General features: G+C 41.1%; 1 protein-coding gene across 1 annotated transcript; it reads right to left on the minus strand.

Moving 5' to 3' along the window:
- On the minus strand, positions 1–24839 carry nr2f5 (nuclear receptor subfamily 2, group F, member 5). The gene is made up of 4 exons (XM_005923680.3): positions 23617–24839; positions 8281–8561; positions 6126–6372; positions 1–2529 (listed from the first exon to the last, which is right to left on the minus strand). Exons 1-4 carry the CDS (start codon positions 23981–23983, stop codon positions 2210–2212), a joined length of 1215 nt encoding a protein of 404 aa, XP_005923742.1. The 5' UTR covers positions 23984–24839; the 3' UTR covers positions 1–2209.
- Positions 24840–26310: the final 1471 nt, after the last annotated feature.

Below are 26310 nucleotides of genomic sequence, written 5' to 3' on the forward strand. Positions count from 1 at the left end.
TTAGTGTGAACAAAACAATTTTATTTTAATTAACGGATAATCCATATTTCCAAACAAAAGTAGAGGGGATAAAAACAATTCATAGAAACTTTCTGTCAATTTATTCACCAACAAACAGCTTTCTACAGTCCAAGGTGGCTTTTTCAGTATCAACACTGGTGGTTGACACTAGGGTGCCGTGCTGGACATGCAAGACAAGTTGTCAAACAATAAAAACCAACTTAAAATAGTCCTAAGCTAAGTCACAGTCATAAGTCCATTGGGGATAATATTGTAACATAGACTGAGGTTTTCAGAGGTTAGTGATACATTACTTTATGGTATCGGTACGATAAGCTCAAATGACATGAATCGAGGGGGTTTCCCTACACAACAATATCACCAGGATATCGAAAGAGCTTGCATGAGGTCTAAAAACAGAAAGTGCGAAAGATGTCAAAATGGTTCAGTTGTGCCTTCTCCCAGCAAAGGGAAATAAGAGCAATCTTTATTCATCTTATATTGGGCCTCAGTGCAGCCGCTCAGTTAATCCTTAGTCTTTTGATTGGCTGACCCTCATAAACAGAGGTTTGAACAGCAGGTGTGTAGGACTTGTGTTCTCACAGCCAGAGCTCTGTCTGAGATAACCATATTAGAAATATACTGATTAAACAGAGTGAAGAGGAGGAAAAGACTTTCTGATTTGAGCTGTCTGAAGCCCGGGCTTTTGGCTCACAGGAAGTACATATACAAATTCAAATTATATATATATATATGTGTGTGTGTGTGTGTGTGTGTGTGTGTGTGTGTGTGTGTGTGTGTGTGTGTATAATAAGAAAAAGCAGAAAGGATTCTGCATTAACTCAATTAAAATATTTGGATTGTGCATGACTCTTCAATGACATGTTGCACATCACATTTTAACTTCATGCAAACTCATTTCCAATCCTGACAGGACATAATACCTGTTATAACAGGTAACGAGAGATTATGGCACAGTCATAAGATAAATGCTCAGTGACAAAATCTTTGTTCTAAGGCAAGTACAGCTACTTTTGTAAAAGCCCATACCACCCTCCCACTCCCCTGTCTAAAGGGTCCAATACTGACAAAAAAAAAAAAAGTAATAACAATAAGGAGGATGAGCTTTGCCACCCCGATGTTAACACCATGGGTCTTTAGAGTAAGAAAAAATATACTTCAGTCAAATAGGGTAAGGGTAGAAACAATCTACCAGTGCTGTGATTCTGCAGATTCAAACTGACTACTTTTCAATGCAAGTGCCTACGCTTTTATTTGTATTCATTACAAACTCTTTCTCGCCCCTGAGACCCCACAACAAGTCAAATTATAGACAAACCAAACTTTTCTTTTAATAGCCAACACTATCACAAAAATACTCCAAACCGTATGATTTGTCAGCTTTGGCACAGGCTGCTGATAAGTGTAAAATTTGCTGGGTTTGTCTTTTTTGTTCTGATATTGACATGCCCGTCTGCCCACCCTCTGAACCTGAGCTTCCCCAATTGAACCCTAATATGCCTTAGATGTCTATGAATCGATGATATACTGTACATATGGACACAATCATGGGTTTTCTCTCCATATAAACAGTGCTAATACAAACACACAATAAAACATCCTCTGCAAAAGTTCAAGACATTTTGGCATTTGTCTTTTTTTAATGGCTTCTGGTTTTCTCTTTTTAAAAATTGGTATATTTACAACAGGCTTTGTGCTCTTGGCTGTCCCATTGGTAAAGCCCTTGCTCAGTATTCTCCATGCTCGTACGCAGATGCTAGCACACAGTTTCCGTATGTGTAGGTTTATCACCGAAAATGAAGCAAATGCTCGCTGAAATTGTTTGCATGGTTTTTGAGAATGACATCTGAAGTGAGTCCAACAGACCTGCTGGTGAACTGCGCAATAACCCATTCTACCAACCTGTCCATCTCACGCCACATCTCAAATGTAGACTCGGCTGAGGAGCTGCAACGGGCCACAAAGTCTCTGTATTAGCAATAGTGAAAGCTAGCCTGGCTTGTGTAACTGGGATGATGGTGTATCAATGTCGGTGTTTAAAGCGGAATGGTGAGGGAGATACTTCTTCTTGGGAAGCTGAGAAGTTGAACGCAGACAATGAAGGGAAAGAGAGATGGATTGATGAGCAGTCAGGTCAGCCTTCAACCGTAATTTCCCCCGTAGCTTCTCCTTGGTCTGTCCTTCCACTTCAGGGCCCATTCTCATTGTAGTGGAGAGAGATCGGTCGCTCTCGCTGTACTGTGGGCATGTAGGGCCAGTTGTAGCTGGAGCCTGAGAGCAGCATGTCACGGAGGAGCGTCTCAATTGGAGTCTTGCCGACGAGGCGCACAAAAAACAGCTGTTCGATGACTGGAGAGGAGACAATGCGCAGGGACGGCAGGCGGAGGAGGAGGCGTCCAAAGCGGTTCGGCTGGCTGGGGTACTGGTTTCTTACATACTCCTCCAGAGCACACTGAGACTTCTCCTGGATGCTCTCCACGTGGGCGACGTCTGACAAGCCCATGGCGTCTAGTAGAAAGGAATACAAAGTGAAGATTTAGAACTGATATAAGCATTTATCCAACTTAAGCATTAGTCTTTTTGTGAGAATGACTGTATGACATTAAGGTGAGTTTTGTGACACACTGACTTTCATTTAATTTTAGGCCAATCAGAGTGTTTGTGGGCTGCTTTGCATTTGCTAGGTTAGACTGATGGGTCAGAGGGGTTTGCGGCTACATTATAGCTTACTGTGTGGATTTTCTGTTGAAGGATAAATGAGGTGTTAGCCATGGAATAATAACCAGTGTTCTGCGGGTCATGTGTCAAACGTAAGTCAGAATTGCAGGACGAGGAATAACTGCATAAGAAAAATGACTTCTCATAACATATTTTGGTTACTAATGTTCTGGATTAATGTTATGTTAGGCTAATACTGTTTGGTATAGGATGAAGTTTGTTCTTAGTGAAAGAAGCTTCAATTGTGATTTTAACAAAACCTTTTAGTATGTGGCAGAGTGGTGTCTTCACCTAATACTTATTCATTGCCAGAAAGAACCAGGATGTAACAGGGCATTTTCCTTTCAGAGAAATCTGGCTACAACTTGACAAAATCAAGGTTGTCACACCGAATATCTACTTCCACCCCTGTGGTCTGTGTTCACTTTCTCCTCAGCTGGGGAGACACTTTCTGCCTTCCAACTCCTACCTCTCGTCTCACCGGCCCCCACCTTGGGCAAGAGTCTCGCACAACCAAGAGTGTGTAACGCAGCACGCGGTGCTTTTCACACCCTGTGTGTGGAGCGGAGATCACAGGGGATTTTGCAAAGCAGGTCAGAGATGTGTGAACTCAAAACAAAGACGCATTCTACTGTACTCTGCCACATACTGTACGAGAAGTGGGAGTGCTCTTTGACCCTGCCCCCTGCGTGAACCCACATATTGAAGGCAGGTATTCGATGAGGGTTATTTATGCTCAAGCTTAGTCTTTCGGTTAAAAGGCGTTGGCCCGTGAGTTTTAACCCGTCACCCTGCATCACAGGTCTCCTTTGTCTTCTCACACTTTGATCTGTCCCCTGTGTAAAACCCTGCCTCAGTTCCACAAAAAAATAATTAATTCACCTCATATTTTAATCAAGCATGTCAATCCCTCCCCACCCACCTAGCAGCCGCTATTTTCATCCTTCCGGGTGAATAATTGTTCCCACTTTGGTTGTATTTCCATCCACTCGGGAGGCAGATGGACTGCGTTTTTGTCAGCCCGACCATTTTGGAGTCCTTCGTGACAAGGCAGTCACTGCCCGGTCAGGATTAGCGAAGCTGTCTGTGTGACTGAAACCACTTCGTGTGCTGAAGCGACAGCTCTGTGGGTGCCCTTCTACGCCAAGTGCCGTGTTCTTTTGTCTGATCCTTGGGCACTCACCGGGTCATTGGGGGTGAAGGATCAGGGTGGCAGGACTGAGATGCCCGCTCTCTGATGTAGCTTGATCGGACTGGGCTTCACAGGGCGAGTGGTGGGAGGGGACTCAGAGGGAGGTGGGAGACAATTGGTGTTTGTCTGAGCTTGTTAGGTCATCCTACCAGGTCTGCAAGTGTCAGATTTATTAACAGGTCTATTTACGCTGTGTGCATGTTTAAATCAAATTCAGGATTTGATCATTAAAGTGTGAATATTTCACAAAGACATAAAATATCCTGTTCGAGGGTCTTGCCAAGATGTGCAGCTTTTTAATGTGTATACATGTGCTTCTGCGCATATAGGGAGGTCACATGGGATGCTTAGGGCTATAGGGGTTATGTAGGTCATGGCGAATCCTCCTTCTCACTGAAATGCACCATACATAATTCAACTCCTGTGGTGGGGGCAGGGGTCCTGGGGCTTGGGTTGTGCTGGTCTTGGAGTTTAGGGTTTGGGGAGCGTTGGGAGGAGGGGTGGATGACTGGTTTTAATAATAGATGGGATCATGAAGGCGAGATGGCTGATGAAAACAGGCAAAAGAAGGGAGAGGAGGATCCTTGGCTACCTACATACAGAGAGCTTGGTGAAGATGCTCAGTAGGCAGAGAGTGAATCTGACAAGCCATGCAAGATGGGAAAGGGGGGAAAAGCAGTAAAATAACACAGACGATAGACATCTCAGTGTTGGCTTCTTCACCATCCATTTCCCCCTGGGTCACAAAGCATGATCTCTCTCTGAAATATCCCAGATGTGACAGTATTTTGGCTGACACTGGAGCCCAGTGACTGCTGGGATAAACCTCAACAGGCTTTGTGTATAAGCAGGATCAAAACAATGCAGATGCCAGGGGTTTTGTCAAGAAGTAAAACTATTATATTTTGATTTAATTCTCTCTGTCACTCAGTGGGGAGGACATATTGCCACATAATGTAAGGTTGTGAGGCTCAAGAGCCCTGTTTTTCTAAGCTTTGGATGCAAACCGACAAATCTATTCTAGCATAAAGGCATTTTCTTTGTTGTCGAGTACTGTACTGTGTATAATAAGGGGTTTATAACACTGGATTTTTGGGTCCAAATAGTAGGCATGCAACAATACAATATAACGAATCTGTTGTTTCTTGAACTTTATATAAACAGATTCTTTTTGCTACTGTAAATTAAGAAATAAATTGCTTTTCAAAGAGTCGTTCCCACAAATGGACAGAATTCAAAATACAAATGCAAAGTTTATAGTGCGTAGTGAAAGCTTATTCTTCTGTTCAGCAAAACAAAGAGGTTCAAGTGACGCACGAGCAGCTCACAGGGGTCAAGAGCTGCCTTTTACAGTATGACAAAGTGATCAAATTACAGTCAAATTCATGGAGGGCAGAGACCATGACTGACTAGCAGCAGCATTTACATATGGAGCCAATGAGACACAATCTACTGCAGCATTAGAGGTCACCTCTCAGTCAGCCATAGTACTGGTTTCCATTCAAATGCACCTCAGACAAGGTGTATGTCGTACAGGGGTTTGTGTTAACAAACCTTTTGTTTCTTTCTTAAAGCTTGTATTTGCAACTTTTAGGATGAATCTGAGCATTTTTTTTATATCACCTATGGGTAGCAGGTATAGGTAGCACCTTTGCACAGCATTTTAATGATTTATAGTTGTCATTTAAATTAATCTACACCACTATTATGTTGTCATGACAAAAATATAATGGAATCCTTATGTGCTGTTTTATTCTCTTCACTGGTCGTTTTTCTCGCTGCTTAAGAACATCGTGATCAAATGTTTGCCTTGGCTGTGTTTAAATGTGTGTAATAACCCTGCTACTGGCCATCTAATTCAGGTTATGTTGTTAACATGATACTGTAAGCTTACATGTTCAGTAAACACAATGCTATCGTGCCAGTAGAAATCAGATTAGCAGGATGCTAATTCCTCCCTTCCTCCCTGAGCAAAACATACTCACAGGACACAGATGGCATCGGTCTTATACCCTCTCAGCTGATCTAAAGGACGATCAGAGGTGCTTTCAACGGTTCAAAGCTCACACAATGATATGAAATAGTGGCAACTTGGTAATCCAGCTGATTTTACATTTCTAGAGAATGTGCAAACCATTTCCATATATTACTTTACTTAAGTCTACTTATTTCCCATTTTTTCACTTAAACTCACCAGATGTAAAGAGCACAATGGACTTGAGACAAGAATATTCAGCTGTGTCGACCTGCAGGGCCTTCAGCTTCTCCACCTGCTCTTGGAAGACTCGGATGTGGTCCATGAAGGCCACAACACGCTCTGCTGACATAGGTGATGCGTGCAGGCCGGCCGCTGCCAACAGAGGAGCCACATGAAGCGGCATGGAGCACTGGGCAGCATTTAGAACAAAGAGTTCGCTCCATGACATTCGCAGCAGAGCCACCTAGAAACAAGCGGTATAGGGTGATTATTACTTTCGTTCAGATTACCCATGTGGATGACTAATTTGGCTTTGGCCTTTCTGCTTTTAGTTGCAAATATAAAATGAATAAAGGCAAAATGTGTCTGAAGCCTAAAACTGTGACAGCCCTTTTGAGAATTGCTCAGAGTTTGAGCACTTTGAGTGCCCTCCAGTTAGAGTTCAGCAGGCTTCAGACAGCATTTACACCCATCACTGACATGTAACCAGAGAGCAACACATACACATTAATCCTGAGCAAAGAAGGACACAGGGTATATTTAACATTCGGTCATTTAAACCACCACATATCACCTGGAGATGATATGAATTTGGTAACATTATCCAATACTTAATGCAAATTACATACAAGAGCTTCATTCATTCAAACAGGTACCCATTCACTACAGAATAGGGAAGCACACAGAAACGGTGGAATGACAGAACATTCCTGACACGCCTACCCGTCAGAAATTAGACAGCTAGTCTGATGAGGTGTTTATTGTTACTTTTAAAAGATTGGAAAGAATACAAGAGGGTGAGAAAGCATGCACTGTGACAGTTAGAAGAGGATTAAACTTTTCTTATGTAACAGAAACATGTTTGGAGATGTGGTTAAACATTAAAAAAATAATTAGAATTTATTGAGGTGACCCAACAAGTTGTCATCCTAGGGCATCAAATACTGCTGCTCTATCAGATTTGGCCGGTATAACCGAGATAAGCACAGAGTGTCCTTTAGCATCTGTGCCCTCTGCACCAGCCGCAGTAACACTGAATGGCGAGTGTCAAGAGTTCTCCTTGCAAAAGCTACAAAGTCCACAAAGTAGGAGGTTAAAGGGGCGGTGGAGTAAGTCACAAGTTTGTCTGCCAGGAGAACAGAGTTTGTGTCCCATTTGGGGATTTCTATTTTTACTTCTTTTTTACTGGTTAGGTTTAGACTTGAAGTTCTACTTTGCATGTTTCCCACCACTAACTTTGGATGCTGGAAAAGTTACACATATAGTTTTAAATGTGATCCAAAGGGGTCCTTTACACATGTGGAATTAACAGTGACAGACCTGCACACACAGATGCCAAAGGGCACCCGCTGTGTATCTCTGAGACAGTGTTTGACACAATATCAGCGCTTTGATATTGAAAAGAGAAAACCTACATGGATTTTGATAACATGTCTAAAAAGAGTGGGGTTTGCAGAAAACACCTGAGTGCATGCTGACATTACAGGTCAGAAATATTCGACATGTGAACTTGACATTAATGATATGTTAATGATTTGGTGCGGATACAGCGGACATATTTGTGATGACTATGTCTGTCAGAGGTGCATGTGAATATTTATAGGTCAGGGGATTACTCTGTGCCAAGACTTTATAGCTGATATAAATCTATATATGCATGATTGATGTCAGGTCGATCTGAACCAAATGTTGGGAGTTGAGGTTTGTGCCAAAACAGATGTGCTGCGACATGATGGTTAACAAAAGAGGAATAAAAATATTAATGTGTTTTTCAAATATTTATTAGCTTAGTTCTGTTCAAAATGTAAGTGGGGATGACATTTTATGAATTTTTAGCCAGTAGCTTGAAAATAGTGTTTTGAACTATGAGTTATTACTTTACTTTTTTTGTTTTCTGGCATTTCTCTGTGCATGATCTATTAAGGAACAATTTACCATTGTAGAACTATATATATATATCTATATAGATATATAGATATATAGATATAAAATTATTTTCTTATTGCGAGTTAGATGAAAAGAAATACAGATACCGCTCTCATGTTTGTGTGACTTAACCCAGTATAAAGACTGAAAACAGTAGAAAGCAGTTAGCCTGGCCTGGTCTCATTCTCATTAGGTTTGGTCTACTCTGGTCATTCTTCACACTCACCTGATCCATGAGCTGCAGATCGGGAAAGAAGGGGATGTTCTTGGCCCACTCCACAGCGCTGAACAGCAGCCTGGCCGCCAGCTCGCAGATGTTCTCGATACCCATGAGGTTGTTCCCCTGCATGCACTGAGCCCCGTAGCGAGACGTTGGGTACGGCTCAGCGCGAAGCAGCAGAGAGATGAAGCCCGACAGGTAGGGTTGGCCGTTGTACGGGTCGGTGCCATTGGTCAGGTACTGCCCTGGACTGCTCTGGGAGTTTGATGTACGTCCTCGTTGTACTGCTGTTTGAAAACAAAGAAGAGGATGAGTTGAACTTTTATCTGGGGGAACCTGAGACTTTTTAACAGTGCTTCAGCATTTTTATTTAATTACACAAGTCATTAAGGACTAAATGGGACTGGAGCACACTAATATAAACTCATATCTGTGTTCCAGATCCACTGTTTCCTCTGGAAGCAGGCCGCTGCATGTTTCTGGAAGACAGGCCAAGAACTGTGTTTTTTGCAATCTTCCATCAGTTTGTTATGAAACTTTTATCATTTAGCAAGCTTGTTATAGTAGTTTACAGAATTACTACATCCAAAGGGGCGCTGCACGGTCAGGGTCCTAAAAACCTGCAGGAGTAACAGAAGGGAGACGCGACGAAGACAGAGAAGAAAGAAGCAAATTGAGCATGTCAAATGTGCCGGGTGATCGGGGGGGCAGGATGGGGGTTAAGGGTTGAAAAGTGTAGCAACACAACATTTCTCGTACCCCTAAAAGTGTCAGCGCTCGTCTTTTCAGCGAAGGGATGGAAAGTGGCCAGGCCAAGGCTATTCTACAGTGCTGTTGTGCCTCAATGAGTAACGACAAGCAGCAGCTGGTAAAAATATAACACTTCTTCACACCTACATATGTTATGCACCCACACATGCATACACACTCATGGATACGTACGGTAACACCCCCGCCCTCAGTCCCTGCACTGGCAAATGGCCCAGCCTGAGGTGAAAGGGGCACGCAGAGGCCAAGCTCTTGCACACACACATACACACAAAGCCCTAACCTCCACCCCCACCCCCCTCTGGTGTGGAGCAATGATGATGCGGCGAGTGCTCAAAGGCCCATTTGGAAAACACCTGTTCAGTCATCCACTGTCTGACTAATAACTCCATCTACAGTTACACAGAGCCAGCGAGAAAGGCAAGCGAGAGGAGAGACGCAATGAAAATGCAAAGAGGGGTTGAAAAAATGAGGCAAAAGGCTGAAATGGTGAGATAAGGAGGAGAAAGAGTGAGTGGAAGGTGATAAGTTGAGAAAAGGGAGATGGGGGCGATGCGAGGTCTGGGGAAGAGTGGAGCGATGGAAAGAGAGAGAAGGTGCAGAGTTCAATGTGCTTGAATATAGCCCGAGATGGGGCTTCAGATAGAAAGCTGTGGTTTACATAAAGAGACAGGTGGAGGGAGGGGGTGAAAGAAAAGGGAGGCGGAAGGGCTTGGAAAATGCTTTTTAACTCTCCATCACCTGTCACCTCACACACAGCAGCTGTGCCAATTGAACGCACCATGGCACGTCTGAAAAACGAGAGGTCAAATCACTCATAAGTTATAAAAATGCCTTTAATTCTAGCCTGTCCTTTTAACAGAAAAAAATACCTCTGCACAAAAGGTGTTGACCTCAAAGTACTCGTTTTCCTTGTGAACTTGTGTCAACCTGTGTGCCCGAAAAAAGAATGTGATCTCTTCTGGCAAACAGCGCAGTCTCACTTTGCTGAGCTATGAAGAGGTTTTGCCTGTCTCAAAGACAATGTTGCACAACGGGACATTCCTCGTCGCTTGCACTCCAGCGGCTCCTGTCTCGCTTTGCAAAAGATGGCTGTCAGATTAGCCACATGCATCTGTCTTTGCAGGATTTCACAAACAAGGGAAAATAAAACTGCACTCTGAGCAGCAGGAGTGAAAGTGCTCCGAGAGCAAGTCGTTGCAATTTCCACAGAGATTACCTGGCCAAATATGTTTTTTGTCACTCTGAGGTGCTTTAAGTGTGAAGTGAAAGACTGCTAAATCATACACTGCTGATCCTTTCAGTCAGACATTTTATTGTAATACAGGCTTGTGAATGATTTTCCAGATTAGAGAAAATGTTGCTTATAACTCCTCCTTACACAAAGATTTTTTTATTTGCCTTTTTAAAACCATTCAAAATCCCTTAATGAAAAATATATCTGTGTATATATGTATGTATATAAATCTGACAGTGAGGTTTTTGCACAGAGACATCTTAGAGAGACACAGGAAACATTGGGGTTCAGGTTGGAATATGTACTTCTCAAAGATTATGAAATCTTTAACTTTGCGATTGAATCAATAACAACATGGTTAAAGGGTGACTCTGATGATGGTAAAGGAGAATGGATCTGAGAAATATGTTCATATTTGCAGTTTACTGGGAGGCTTTCCTGAACTTGTCTTTTGCAAACTTTTTCTCTGTGAAAACATCAGCTGACTTCCTAATTTGTTCACCAAGAACTGTGTTAAATTAAGGTGAATAAAGTTGCTTTCTCTAAAAGCCAAATACAGCTAAAAAGGCTAAAAAGAAATGCTAAAAACTGCACTTTCTCCAGTGACCACATGGGGTTAAGTGAGTCAACCCCACAGAATCCTATAATGAACTTCAGAGATGAAACTAACATGTGGCTAACTTCCTCCTTCATTCCAATGCACAGTAGGTGATTTTTTTAATGTACTGTATACATTTTCTAAAGGCTTAAATGTATGCATTAACTGACTGGCAGTTGCCAACACAGGCAGCTGCTGCTGGTAGCTAACCTTTACTACAGCTAATTCTAAGCACTGAATTTGGACCTCTTGATGGTTTTCGTGTCTTTTGCAGCATAAAAAATAGGATAAAATAAAATAAAACACAATGGCCTTTTACAAAACAGCAGGTGACATGCATCCTTTATTTAGCTTATAGTATAAAAATGCTGTAGCAGATCCCAAAAAGGGCACTTTTAAAAAGACTCTGTCTGGTAACTTCTTTAGGGAGACAGACTCAAAAGGCGCTTTGGTCCATATCTAAGTCAGAGCACTTCTGTGACCTGAATCTGTCACTCTGTCCTGGTTTCATGTAAAAAAAATCTTCTACTGCGAACAACCTGGTTTTAACTACTTTTGACTTTCCCCTTTATGCACCGAGTAAATTGTAAAACAGTGCGCCTGAACTCCAAGAGGAATTTATTAAATTCATCACAATTTAAATTGAAGGAAACAGTTTTTTTAGACCCCACTGCTCCTTATCAGGGGCGGATCTAGAAGGGTGGCATGGGGTGGCAAGTGCCACCCTAAAATGATCCCTTGCCACCCCAAGTGTCACCCCAGTTTTGCATATGACAGTGTTGTTTATTAAAATAAGATAGCATTAACAGTTTGAGCGTAATTACAGTCAACAGTGAATATAAATGCTAAAACTGAATATATTGCATAGTGTTCCCCCCCTGCACCATTAACAAATGGTTCAGCCCATAGCAAGCCATGTTTATGAGACAGAGCGAGTGAGAGAGAGAGTTTTTAGATGTGGCAGATTTGCAACGTTTAGTGTGGAGTGCATACTTAGTGTGTTGTGTTGTGTAGTTGTTGTGTTGTGTAGTCGTTGTTTTGTTTTGTGTGTCGGTGAGGGCACTAACGAATGTCACAAAGGCACTTTTGCAATGTAAACACTGTCACTAGTAAACCAGCTGAGTGATACACCTCCTGTTGTCAGGGCTGCAGGTTTATCCCTGTGCTGTTCTGTCTTTTGGTGGACAAACTTATTTTTTACTGGCACACATCATTTGTGGGGCATCTTATTGCGACACCTGATTGTTCTCTCATTTTAGTTTTAGTAATATTTTTAAATTCTTATACAAAATGTAAAAACAACGGCAGGTGTATTGGCTGCATTTTTAGATAAATAGTTGTATATGTTTACAAAATGTACATTTTATATTTGCATTTCAAGTTATAAAAATTTACTCAACATGTCTGTGTGGATTTTTTTTTTTTTTTTGCAGTAAAAAAATACTACTAGGATTTGAAGTTATTTGTGTGATTTCATTTCAGGTCAGTAATACTGATGCAGTATGTCAGTCAAAACAACTAAATTCAGTTGAGCTGAAAAGATACCAAACAAGGCAAGGGAAAAGAATAAAAAATAAACAATTTGAGGGTGAAATACAAACGTAAACTCAAAAGGAGTCAAAAATGGCCAGTTGTATTTCAGACCTCAGTGGATTAATCCAACAAATCATGAAAAAATTAGGTTTCAATTTTTGTTCATGACATTGCAGATTTCTGACATTTTGTGTAATAATGTGACTTTTTTCTGACAAAAAACAGTGTAAACCTAAGTTAGACTTGCATTTGTAAATGAACTGCCCCATGTTGTGTAGCTCTCTGGATTTTATACTTATTGGGCTACATATTTATTTATCACACAGGCTGTACAGTACATAGCATCAAAACTCACATGTTTTATGTAGCTAAAGTGTTTAATTATGTGGGCTACAGACAATAATTAAGTTATAGACTTTATTTATATGAAAAACGTGTATGCTTACTGCATTTGGATTATTTTAACCATATATAACCACCTGCATAAGTGTATGAAAAAAAGGGCTTCGATTTTGCCACCCCATTTGATTTCTATGCCACCCTAAGAAAATTTCTTTAGATCCGCCCCTGCTCCTTATGTCCCTTATTTGTGAATTCACAGCTATTGATATGTTCTCATATTGATTAGTGGTTAATCCCGCAGATGTTGGTGAATCTACTTGATCCACTTGACTTTTCAAAAGCCTCATTGTGGGGGTCACTCGTGCCTGAGAGGCAGAGCACTTGAGTACGCCTGACTAAAACACATCGCTCTCTGTTTTTACTCGCCTACAGCTGCTGTACAAGACTCTGGAACAGATAAAAAGGAAAGGGCAGAAGGGTGATTGGAGTAAGGTCCAAAGAAATGGAGAGGTAGAAAGGCCAGTGCAGAGACAAAGAGATGTGATATATTTACACGGAGATGGGCCAAGGGAGAGCAAAAGAGACAGAAATGACATTAGATAGAAACAGATGCCCGGGGACAAAAAAAAAAAGGAAACAGAGAATTAAAAGGGGGATGGGAGTATAAGGTCAGATTTGAGTTTGTGCCATAATCCGTTTCCGGCTTTTTAATTGGTGGACTGTGCTTGGCCTTAATGCAATTGACTGAGCTTGTCAGATAGTAACTTTAAAAAGATAAACACTTTTTGTTTTTTTCTCTTAAATAAAATTAATCTGAAAGCAAATTGAGGGCAGAGAAAGCAGTTAAAAAGGCAAATACATGCCTAAAACCCCAAACAAAACAGCATCCTGTGTAGGTAGGCCATGAAATGAGGGCAAAAGAATGAGGGAGAGGAGGAAAGTGCATGCAAACAGAGGTACCATGGGACATTTCAGCTGCGACTTTCAAAATGCCACTTCAGCAAATGGCAGCTGGCAGAGAGCACAGTTCGCTGCCTGGCTGCCCTGGATTAGCCTCTGGGTCAGACTGTTAGTGGAATTACAGCAGCTAAATACAATTAAGGCCTATCAACATTTGGACTAAAAGGTCACAGTGCCGGGGCAACACAGACGCATTATAGATTTGTCTCAGTCTAATAGCTGCATTTAATAAGTAGCTTTTCCATTTCCAAAACTTCCACTGGCAAGCAAACAATAAACACGTTTCCCAAAATGAAACTGCGTCCCTGAGTCATGTCACAGAGAGAGGTCACGTGTGTGTTTGTGTCCGTGAGGCGTTCGAAACTCCTGCAATTAAAGCAAAGTTAAAAAAAAAAGAAATAATTAAATGTTTAGCTGTGACGCCAAATCTCATCTGACAGAAATGCATCTGGGCAGTTTAAAATAAGGATTTTATATGCTTCAGCACATGAACATGTGTGACCGAGCAGAAAAAGGAATGTTTTATTTTTTTCGCCCAAATTTGACCTGAGGTCAGTGAAGCGAAGACAGGGGGTTTTTTCAACTTTCATGTGGAATTCATTCTCAGTTCTCAGTCTTGGAGCTTGTAAGCACTGCTATTAATCTTTTGGCTTTTTTTTTTTTTTCATATTTTTTAAGAAAAACTTGAGTCAGCTATTTCTATAATGATTACACTGTAGCTCGGGGTTTTGTGCTAATTCTTCCAAAGAATGACCTTTATGTGGTATCTACAAATATTGTGCTGTGTGGTCCATGGTTCACTCACCTAGCCCATGGAGTGGTATTGTTCAATAGCAGGCTCTTATTTTTTTTATTCCTTCTGTTTATCTCACAGAAATATTTTAGCTACCACAAACACCATGAAGCACTTTATCCAGCACTTCAGGAAATCACAGAACAGTTCTTTATTAAAATGACCGTGACACAAAATTTTAGAACAACAGTGGATTTCACAGCTGTCAGTGAACCTATTTACATTTATTGGACCTAAAGAGCAGCTTCCCTCAGCTCCGATGAGCTGTGTGACTTTTACGGGTCGTTGTTTTAATGTGTCAGCCCACAGCTTTACTATTTTGGTTTGCTTGTACTCCTCTATCTTCCATTTTGTATACATAATGATGTTAACCTTTGATAACAGTGCATGCACCCTGTCAGGCATGAAAAAGTTAGCAGACAGCAAAGAAATACAGTGGAGCATTTGGTAGTTAAAGACAGATTTTACTCTCAGGAGCTGGTGAAGGGCAGAGTTAAAAGGAGAGACTTTTATTCATAAGAAACAAACATGAATGCTAACGTTGCTAAATTCCATAAGCTGGAAGTAACTTTATCTAAGGTTCAGGAGCAGGACCACGCCTCAAACACAAGCCTTCCTGCCATGCGTCTATAAATGCCTACCTGTTGTACACACCTTTTTTTTTTTTCATTTCCATGCCCCCTCCCTCTCTCTCGGGGACGAGGCTTCCAAAATCGTATTGTTGATCTTCGAAGAAACTGCAGCACTCATGTCACTGATCCTCACCAATCCAATATTCACTATCAAAATGCACGTGTTAGGAGGCCTGTTCCTTCCTCGTGAAATAGATATGTTAGTCTCGGGATTGCAACACGTTTAAGCTGGCTCAGGTTGTAAAAATATCAGTTACTAATTGCCAGGGTAGTATGCAAACTAAATGCAGGTGTCTGTACCCTGCAGTGCAGTCATGGCTGACTGCAACACTTGAAAGCGATCTTAAGCCTCCTGCACTTCACTGTTTGGTTTTACAAAGCTGTATATAAATGAATGCAACACTTCAGAGAGAAATAAAATGTAGACAAATGAAAAGTTGGTCGATAATAGTATTTCTTCACTCAACTTCACTACCCTTTTTTTGGGTTCCATCTTAAGAGAAATGTTTTGAGAACAAACCACCTGCACGCTGTAGGAGGACTGGCTGTGTCCCCAGTTGTCTGTCAAACATCATGAAGGAGCTGAGGTATGCAGCGAACGTGAGAGACACAACAGAACGGGAGTGCAGAAAAACCGGAGGCAGTGCAGGAGCGGCAGAGAAGTGAGGTGACACAGACAGAGAGAGACAAGAGACGTGGAGGGATGAGAGGAGCTTTGCGTGAGGAAGTTTGGTAGCTTTGCTGCATCGCCGAGGTTGCCTCATTCTTTCTCTCAGACTTTGATGAGGCAGTTCCTAAATTAATTAGCAAAGTGAATTCAGCCCAGTGGGTCTGATTCATGTTACACTTATTTACACTTCCACACGCCCCTCCTCTTGACTTTATTTACCACACAGCAAGCCACAGCAGGACTAAGATGTCCCTCTTGAATTATTATCATGTAAAGGTGCATTTGTTTATGGCGCATTAGAGCTTCATCTCCAACTTTTATTGGTACGGCTATAAATACTTCTACTACACTTCTACCCAGCGGGCATGAATAAGATCATCGGCTAAGCCCCTAAAATATAAATGTTATTGGCTTCCCAGTAGTGCTATGTTAGGGAACACATGTGTGGCAGATTAAAGGAGAAGGCTGTTGGGGTGTTCACATCGCACAGACTGACATATTTAATGACTCTTTCTCAACTGTGCAATAGTACTAGTGACCTGAGTGACACATGAAAACAGGTTGAGCTACTTCAGTTGCAAGCAAAACAGTTCAGAGTCAGTTTGCTGGAGTGACTGAGTGAATGGACCAGAAAGGTCACATTACGTTTGCTGTTGTTGCATTGGTGATTCTGTGGGATGAGCAAGAAATGGCATACGAATACCTTTCCATCAGTAGTGCACAGCAATACAACGCCTTAGCACTGGAGATAATACTATACGCACAATTGTAACACCTTATAATATATTTTGCTCATAAACTGTCTATAAAATATGAATGTAGTAGTGATGGGATTTCCGTCTCTTTTTAGAGAACCGGCTCTTTCGGTTCGGCTCACTAAAAAGAGCCGGCTCTTTCGGCTCCGAACCGGCTCTTCAGGTTGTTTTGTTGCTTTAATTAATTTATTATTAACAATAATATAAAATTATGCACAAAAGGAATTACTAATGTAAAAAAAAAGTGGTTTTATTTATATATGTTTATATATAAATATATGCGGTGGCCCCTAGAGACAAAACACGTACACAGCAAAATCTCCAGTGTTAAATTAACACTGTCTATATGGGTCCACACCTCTGAGTGTTAAATACAACACTGTTGAGTGTTAAATTAACACTTTTGACAGTGTTATATGTTTAAAAGTAACCTAGTCAGTTTTGAAGATTAACAATGGCTAACACTGAGCAGTGCTGATTTTCTAACACTGGAAAATAACTCAAAATGTTAGAAATATTCCAGTGTTAGAAAATCAGCACTGCTCAGTGTTAGCCATTGTTAATCTTCAAAACTGACTAGGTTACTTTTAAACATATAACACTGTCAAAAGTGTTAATTTAACACTCAACAGTGTTGTATTTAACACTCAGAGGTGTGGACCCATATAGACAGTGTTAATTTAACACTGGAGATTTTGCTGTGTACAAACTCCAAAACATTCTAGCATTTCTAGCAAGTATAGGTAGCTCTGAACTTCCAAAACAGAGCTACCTAGATCACTTAAATTACACAATTGAAAGCATATGTGTATTGTTTGTGTATTTATACACAAGCATTCATATATAGTCAAATAATTTAAAAAAGTTCATTTACCTGTTATTACCACACACCAAATCCGGTCGTTGGTACTTGCTGGCTTGTGTAGCCACTAGGTAACAAAAGTCAACACTGCCCCTAGCATCCTGGAGCACTTCTGTTGTCTTTTGTACGTGTTTTGAGTTTTTATGTGCTTCTGAGTTTTTACGTTTTTGGAGTTTGTACATGCTATCAGGGTTCGTACGTGATTTGAAGTTTGTATGTGCTTTGTCTGTAGGGGCCACCGTAAATATACTTTTATTTATTCACTCCACATAAAATGTAATAAATAAATCATATAATACAAAAACAACTATTCACATTTCAACTTTTAACTATTTAAATTTTCAGCTTTTTCCTTTTACAAATTTAAAGTGAAACAACACAAAACACTGCAAACCACAACACAATTAAATATAAATTAAAATATGAAAACAAAAAGAAGATGCATATTCTCTGTCATATGGACCTGCATGAATAAACTTTCTGAATCCTTTATCATCTGCAACTGAAAATAGTTGTGGATGACCTCATTGAGTTGTGTCCCTGGCTCGCTTTCTCTCTCTCTCCCTCCCGCTCTGTTCCTGTGCACTGAGTGTAACTACCGCCCCTCCCCCCTCTTCCCAGCGTAAAGCACAAGGCTCATGCTGAGTGAAGCGGAAATAATTGCGAGAGAGAGGGTGAGAGAAAGAAAAAAAAAAAACCACAGCTTGCGATAAGGAGCCGGCTCGCGTCGTTCACGTCAAAGACCCGGCTCTAAGAGCCATTTCGTTCGCGACCGACCCATCACTAGAATGTAGCCGCCGTGCATCACCCATTGGTTTATGAAGCTAACTTTTGAAGCCTTAACACTCAGATTTTGGTCAGGACCACATTAGATTTTAAAGAAAATCCTAGAATCTGTGTTCCACTCACCAAAAGTGGAACACGGATTTATCCTTAAGCTTTTAATATAATTACTACACAGCAGTCATATGAGTTCATTGCATTAAAAATGCTTCAAAAGGCACCAAGTAGAGAAATGACTCACACACAGTAGAGAGGCGACTCAAATTAGCAGTCGAACCATGACAGGCATCTGCATATGTCGTCACTCAACCATCAGTCAAATCAGACGCACTCCTAATATTCAAACTTAACTGGAGTTTAAAAGGGTGAGCTATTAAAAAATATCCCCTTACAATATTTCTGAGAGGGGAAATTAGCTATAGTACCGAAAAACAGCTGTAAACATCCTTTTTCTGCTTTGAATTCAATTCAATTTCAATTCAATTCAATTCAATTTTATTTATATAGCGCCAAATCACAACAAAAGTCGCCTCAAGGCGCTTCATAACCTGGACTTTATAACCTTCTATGCCATGGTGTTGCCCTGAGGCAGCAAACCAAATTTTTGGTGATTACACTATCCCCGTGTATTTATTTATTTTGTGACACAAAACACTTTAGTGTTCAGTAAAATGATGAGTAGGAGACGGTTTGACCTTTGACATTGGGGTGGAGCAATTATTTCAGGAGTCAAATGTGCATGTGACAGAATGCTAGCGACTGCTAAGAACAAAATCTTTTCTTTTTTTTGTATGTTTAACTTGAGCTAAGCATATTTTAAAAAACACATGCAAGTTCAAGAAAATGTGAAGAAGTATTTTTAGTTAGTTAGGACAGTTTTCTTTGGGCAATAATAGTAAAGCAGTGGTTCTATATTTTGGTCCTCGGGACAGCTTGTTTTAGGTTTTTAGGTGTTTCAGTACTGCAAAACACCGGATTTAGACAGCTGTAGCACATAATACCCAGTTGGTTATTTGAATCAAGTGTGTTGGAGCAGGGATTGGGACGTGATGGGATGTGTAAGCGATCAAATCATGCACTAAAATGAGCATGTAAAAAGTTGCAGGAAATGAGGAAAGGAACAGGAAAGAATTTGATTGGACAGTAAGGGTCACTCCCTCTGTGAGGACAGGAAACTGGATGAGAGTGACAGCAGGTACGAGAGGATCGCAGAATCAGAATCAAGATTTTATGAAGGGAGATGTAAGGTACCAGGATGTACAAATGTCAAATGACAGAAACGTGACATCCACCTCTGTTTCATAGAGTTCCCAACATTTTTTTAAACATATATAAACAAGGAGCACCAAGTTCCCCAAAAGTAGGGTGACGTGTTTTTTTTCTCTGTACAACTAAAATTCATGGCGTAGAATAGGAATCTATGGGAAATTACTTTCTTTTTGTTACCGGTCTCAACTGGCTAACTGAGGAACTGCAGTATTTGGCACTTTTGCATTTGCTTCATTTTTCAACCCTGGAGAAAACTGTGTGGTTTTGCCATTTGACTGGTAGTCATTTTCCTCTGAGAGCTCTCTGGTAATGACTTAGCTCATGAGTCTAGTTACAGGGGTTAAGTGTTTAAATTTGTCGATAGCCAAACGACTGGGATACGTAAAGATTTTTAGTGCCAAAATTAGGCCAAACTGCAGTGTTTTGGTGTTAAATTGCCTCCTCGCTGTGGAGGATGGATTAGTTAATACCGTGTTAGACTTTAGCACTCCAGCAGGGTATTTATTCACCGTAGAGGCCCCTGACGGTTCACACTTTTGGACTTTGACTTCAGCCTGTGTGTTATTAATGTTTTAGATTTGGTTGACCTATATTTTTCACTGCTGTTGGCATTTTGTGGGTCAGAGGAGGCAGCAGTCTCCCCACTGAGCATGTTCAGTTTGGGTATTACAGATTCTTGTGCTACAAATGGATGTTGAGACTATTTACTATCACTAGACTCCAAAAGCTGTGCGTGTGTCCACAAATGTTGCGTGCATACAGCTGATTCAAGACACATACAAGAGACAAGATGACCTTATCACTGTGTATGAATGAATTAATCAGAGCAGTAAACTCCCACGTGTCTTTTCCGTCCTCACTAAAGTCAGTGGCTCGTCCTTGCAGCGTGTTTCAAAATTAAAACATTCACTCTGGTTCAAAGGAACTGTCAGGCTGATTCTTTTTGCCTCTCTGCTTCCTAGTCATCCTAGAAACTGCACTGACAGAGGAACAAGTGGAGGTTCTGTGTAGCTGCCTGGTGAGACAATGACACTAACGCTGCCAAGGTTTTAGGGGCTTGACTCCTACTGAAGCCAGCAGTGAAATGTTTGCTGTCATGCTGCTGAAAGGTGCCCTGGTTAAGAGTCTCCAACAAATGATATTATGTTCAACACAGCAGTCTACAGAAAGAGGTCAAATGTCCCCTTTGGGAAACAAATACCACTCACTTGAAAGCAAAGAATTTCAGAATCTGCCACAATCCACTCATAAAAAGTTTAGCATGACTTCTCAGGCAGATCAATATTTATTTATTGTAGCAGAAATATCATGAAGCGCTGTCATTGATGAACTTGAAGCATGCATTCTCTTGCTTCTACATGAGGCGGAATGACGAGAAGATGCAAACTAGGTTAATCACCAACTCTCCTCTGCTATCCAAAAACATAATCTTCCCATATCCTAATACTCCATCTGTGGATGAAACCGGTGAACCATGTTATATAATAATTGCATAACATGTCCTAGCCAACTGCACCCACATATGACCTACATGCTATCACCGAGCACATTTGAAGGGAAGTGAAAAGGCTTCTAAATAATTAACAGAATGACAAATCAGCTCAACAAACTACATCTTCATGCACATCTGCTGCTTTATTTTAAAAGTATCGTCAAACTTTGGAATTTAGCAGATGTCTTGTGTAAATCGTGATTTAAAAATGTGCATCTGTTTGAAAACTTTAGCCTGTTGAAAAAATATGAAGAAAACAATATTTATATATGTTCTCTACGGTGAGAGAGAACATATGATTTAAAAGTCGTTAAACTTTTTCTTTAACACCCATCATCTTTAACTTCTAGGCTGGTCAATGCGCGATTGAATAATAAAATTAGACGTCAGGATTTTTTTTTATTTTTTAATGTTTATGAAAAATCGTGTTTACGCAGTTAAGCTGTTTTTAACGCCCCTGAAACTCTAATTCACTTCTATTTCCTTCTGTATTTGGAAATCGTCCTGCCATTAAAATCACAGTAAAAAATTCCCCGACAATGAATATGCTTTAGCAAATATGGTCCTAACTAGACAAATGATCGCTGATAAACAGAACTCTGTCGACAAAGAGGATTTAAAGACAGCGATTAATCCAACTGACCCCAAATGGACCAACAGATGAGCTCATCCAGTGTAAGTTGACCTACTCCACATTTAAGCCTTTTGCACACAACTAAAAACCAACACTGCAGAAATGGTCAATATAAACAAGTAAATGAGCGACTGCCTTCAAAATGAGACCTTTCGTGATTTTTTTCACACTCTTTCTTCAGTCGGCTGATATTTTCAGGTTTTATTTAAATGAGAAACATTTTTTTAACTTTTGGTTTTTGCCCGACTGAATTAGAAGAATCTATTTGTGCCAAAAGACAAAAAAAAAAACTGTGATTTCTACAGATGATGAGAAAATGCTTAATTTTAATGTCTCAGCCTCGCCAAGAAATATTCTTAAAAAAATGGCTGTAAAACAGTTCATTTCCCATAAACGCCTTCTAAGATGTTACGCTTAAATTATTAATATTTTGCTTTCTTGTAACGTATTTATTTCACTATATTTTCGTGCAAACTGTGACCAAAACTCCCTTTCACTGATGTCTTTTCAGCTCTTTAACATTTTCCTTCTTACAGACTGAATCAGAAGGACTGGCTATTCTCCACGCAGCGGCGCGTCAGGAGATTTCCTCGGGTTCATTCAGTCGGAATGGAGCATGACTGAGTTGGTGTGGCTTGCGGGTACTTAACATGAGGTAATACTGTGTGTACAGTGAACACACACATACACTGCCAGAGGCACAGACTTCAATCACACTAACCCTTGAGGGATCATCTCCTCTCAGCTCGTCTCTAAGGAGAGCGGGTTATTTCCAACGTCTTTGTCTGCTATTTACATTTTGGCTGTGGCAAAAGGCGGCGGGGTCTGTCCTTCAACTTCCACTGCCTAGTGCCTTTGGAGGACTGCTCACGGTGACGCAGCTGCTGACCTTATTCTGTCCTCTGAGAGGGAAAATAAAAAACGGCGAAGTGTGACATCTTCATTAAAGTCTCTTGAGGACCGCTGAAGTCACGCCACTTTTTCACTCGGTATAATTAAAACCTAACTGTTCATATCTCACCTGTTCGCATATGGCTTATGTGCACAGTTTGTGTAACATCGTGCGTAATAGTAATATGACATTTCCATTATAGTGATCGGTCAAATTAAAAGTACTCCGTTCCTCTTTATTTTCTTTCCAAAATGCAGAAACTACTTTAATGAATCTATAACTCAACCAGAAGAGATGCTGGTTCTTATTTTAAATATGCACAATCTCATGCCTCCTGATTCGATGCAGCGCTACTGAATGACAATACATAAGGGAAAGCTCTTCTCCAGCACGTTTGCTCCGCTCCTCTTTGGCACTAACTGACCCGTTGTTAATCCAACACAATGCAACAAATGTAGCGGCATCCTCTTATAGCGGCTCGGGGTGTCGGTGTGCAAACAGCATAATTAAAACTGCGAGACAAAGGGAGGATTTCACGGAACAGAGAGCGCTGGGATGAATGGTTCAGATTCAGTAAAAAAAAAGTGAAGTGTGAGAAGGTCTAAGCATGCTGATTATAATAATAACTAAAAAGTGAAGACGCGTAAACCAGTCAGGGTGCATGCAAAACAAAAGATGGCACGAGGTTCTCTTTTACACACATATCTTTTTGTGTGAGCGTCACATGAATTTAGGTTTGAATGCATTGTTTTCTTGCAGTCAGAGCAAATCTGTCAAAGTGAAGACTGCCTTCGGTTTGTCTATTGATTTCTTTCGCCTGCTTTTGATAGGGGTTCGTCTGCACTCGTGTTTTCTTGTTTCAAATGTGTTTTTAAGAAGTAATGAAACAAGTGAAACCAGAGAAACATTTACATCTTTTACGACTGAATTCCAGACTTAATGGCACTCTTGTTTTAAAAACTGAGAATACTGCGCACAACTTTACGCACATAAATACGTTTTGTAAATAAATGTCTCCAGTGTTACAAATACAGTCTGACATCCGACACACACACACACACACACACACACACACACACACACACACACACACACGCAGAGAGAGAGAGCAGCCAGCCTTACCTTCTCTCCTCATGCCGACTTTGAGGCACTTCTTCAGCCGGCAGTACTGACACTGGTTCCGGTGGTGCTGGTCGATGGGGCAGTCTCGGTTCCCCCGGCAGGTGTAAGTGAGGTTCCGCCTCACAGAACGCTTAAAGAAGCTTTTGCATCCCTCGCAGGTGAACTGACCGTAATGCTTCCCACTGGACTTGTCCCCACACACCATGCAGTCCACGTTGGGGATCTTGTCCCCGGAAAGCGCGTCGTTCCCTGGGGTAGAACCGTTTGGTGTTCCAGGTGCCCCGCCGGGCTCCTGGCCGCATATCTGGAGTTGAGACCCCGGATCTGCAGAAATGTTCTCTGGCCATTGATTTACTACCATTGCCATGCTATCCCAAAACACTTGGTCTTTGTTTAAACCACAGAAGCAGAGTCAGATTGCGTGATACAGATCCGTCCTGACGTCTCGGGAGAAAAAAAACGAGGGAGGGCGAAAAAGCGCGTCCCACTTTCCCCAGAGGTCAGTCTGAGCGTATCAGAACTGTGATTTCTTATTGTCGCCGAAATCTTCCTGTAAACATCTATAAAAGTTTACAGTAAAAGCAAGGTATCAACATGATCGACTCAGAAGTGCAAAGCCTACAACTCCCGATGTTCCTTGCTGCGCAGATATCCATAAACACGTTGTTCTTCAGAGCGTAACCTCTCGGGAAAGTCAGTCCAGTAAGTCAGAGTCTCTGCTGTCAAAATTAAAAGCCGTCTGATTATTTGCTTGCCTCTAGAATTTAAAGTTGGACAAATGAAACTGAATATAGAAGAAAACGTGTTGCCTCATGCGCCTTTCTTCAGCCACAAGCTCAACACTACGTCTAAATTGAATGCAAAGCAGAATTAACACTGACTACATGCTCATATCATTCGATGTATTTAGTCCCAGCAAGCTTCTGGATAACGCAGCCCATGGAGCGCAAGTCCCGGGGAGCACGCAATCCTTGTTCCTCTTTTTCTTGCGCGCCGAGGTGACGATTTGGAAAGCGACGTCAGTGGGCGCTCTGACATTTATTTACCAACTACACGGGCGAAATATCTCCAGTGTCTTCTGGATGATCGTCAGTGTGGAAGAGTCTAAACAGAAACACCTCGCTGAACAAGCTTTGCCGCTCGACTGTACTATCGCTTTACCCTTCGACTGTCTGAGAGTCAAAGCTACAATTTCGGCAAAGTGTCACTGGCAAGGCTGCCTCCTACGGCTGCCCTCCACTGGCGGCGCTCCATATAAGGTCATAAATCCCAAATAAGGTCGTATCCCCTCCCCTCAGCTGGAGAAGTGAGAGCTTGAGGGCCCGGCGTGATAGGCCCCAAAAGTGTGGTTAAAAAAAGAAAAAAGGAAAAAGGGACAACCTGATTGGACAGCGTATGACTGGATGGGTTTGACAGACAGGGGCGCTTGTTGCGATACAAGTACTTTTAAGTGGGCTCCATCAATGTCCAATAGAAATTATAAGCTTACTGTGCATTTTGTGCATTATAACCAATGACCAATAAGCAATTTTAAGAAGTTAATAAAATAGAAGCTGCTGAACACGTGTGGTAGCTTTGTAGATTTCTCTAATAATTTCAAATAGTTTTGTTCTTTAAAAAGACTTTACGTCTTTTAAAGGTTAAACCTTAGTGATGGGAGTGAGAGACATTTTAAGTGGCTTACCCGCATAAAAGCGCATTAGTTGTCATTATTTAGATGCTTGAAGGCGAGAGGGCAGTTTTCACATTCCACTCCGGCGGGGCTCAAAGCCCCGTGTTCAACTTAACTCCCAGTTTAAGAAGTGCACAAATGAGCAGACGTCTATGGCATTGCATCTACTTTGGAAACTAATCTTAATGCATATGAGTCTTACAAAGGTTTGAATCCCACAGCGCAAATGCACAACGATGTAGTTTACGGAGGCGGAAGAAATATCGCCTACTAAACTTTTGGAATGAACAATATTTCAGTATTTACAGTTGCCTACGACTTAAAACTAAAGTGAAGTTTCGATTTTTTTTTTATTAAAATGAAAGTTTTGGGTTTAAAAAACTATTCGACTCGTTAAAGCTTTTTGCCATATTAAAGGAGCATCTTTAAGAATCAGGAAATTGTGTGTTTCTTGAAATCATAAGTTATTTCTTATCATAAGTTAGAACATATTTCTGGTATTTTTCTGGAAATGTTTTTCCCACTAATGAACGACTAGAGGTCATGGTTTGCCAACTGTTTTATCTATACGCCACAGCCTTGTGACCAATCTCAGACCAACTGTCGGCGTGGACGAAACACTCCAGATGGTTCCTGATAAACTGGTCATCACTGAAATCGTGCAGTTTCCTATCCACCAATTAAATACTGTAAAAACAGCGCCGCGGGCAAACTTGCAGAATAATAACTGAATATCTTAAATGCTGGCGGTGTTTGCAAACAGCCCCCGTGTCCTCCACAAAGTCAACAAGAGCAAAAGGTGCCAAAGGTCTCACCAAGCTAAATCGGCCAGCAATGGAGAAAGTGTTGATTTTTCGGGTTTGTTGTGTTGTAGTTATAGTCTCTGCCAGCGAACAAAAGCCCATTTCGGTAATTAACAGTGGCAGTGTTGTTCCCTAATGGGAGTTTTCACGCAGCGGGGACCCGATTATTTTCCCAGATATGGTCTTGATTTGTCATGTGTAGGTAATTCCAGCAACACC

The sequence above is a fragment of the Haplochromis burtoni genome, unplaced genomic scaffold (assembly GCF_018398535.1).
Source record: "Haplochromis burtoni strain Fernald_Lab_line unplaced genomic scaffold, NCSU_Asbu1 Contig_64, whole genome shotgun sequence".
Classification (NCBI taxonomy): Eukaryota; Metazoa; Chordata; class Actinopteri; order Cichliformes; family Cichlidae; genus Haplochromis; species Haplochromis burtoni.

Excerpts from the sequence above, each read along its gene's own strand:
- nr2f5 (XM_005923680.3), bottom strand. The coding sequence starts at position 23,983 with ATGGCAATGGTAGTAAATCAATGGCCAGAGAACATTTCTGCAGATCCG. Across the intron at positions 8,562-23,616 it reads AGTCGGCATGAGGAGAGAAG|CAGTACAACGAGGACGTACA; the intron begins GTAAGGCTGGCT and ends GTTTTCAAACAG. Across the intron at positions 2,530-6,125 it reads CATTGTGCTCTTTACATCTG|ACGCCATGGGCTTGTCAGAC; the intron begins GTGAGTTTAAGT and ends CCTTTCTACTAG.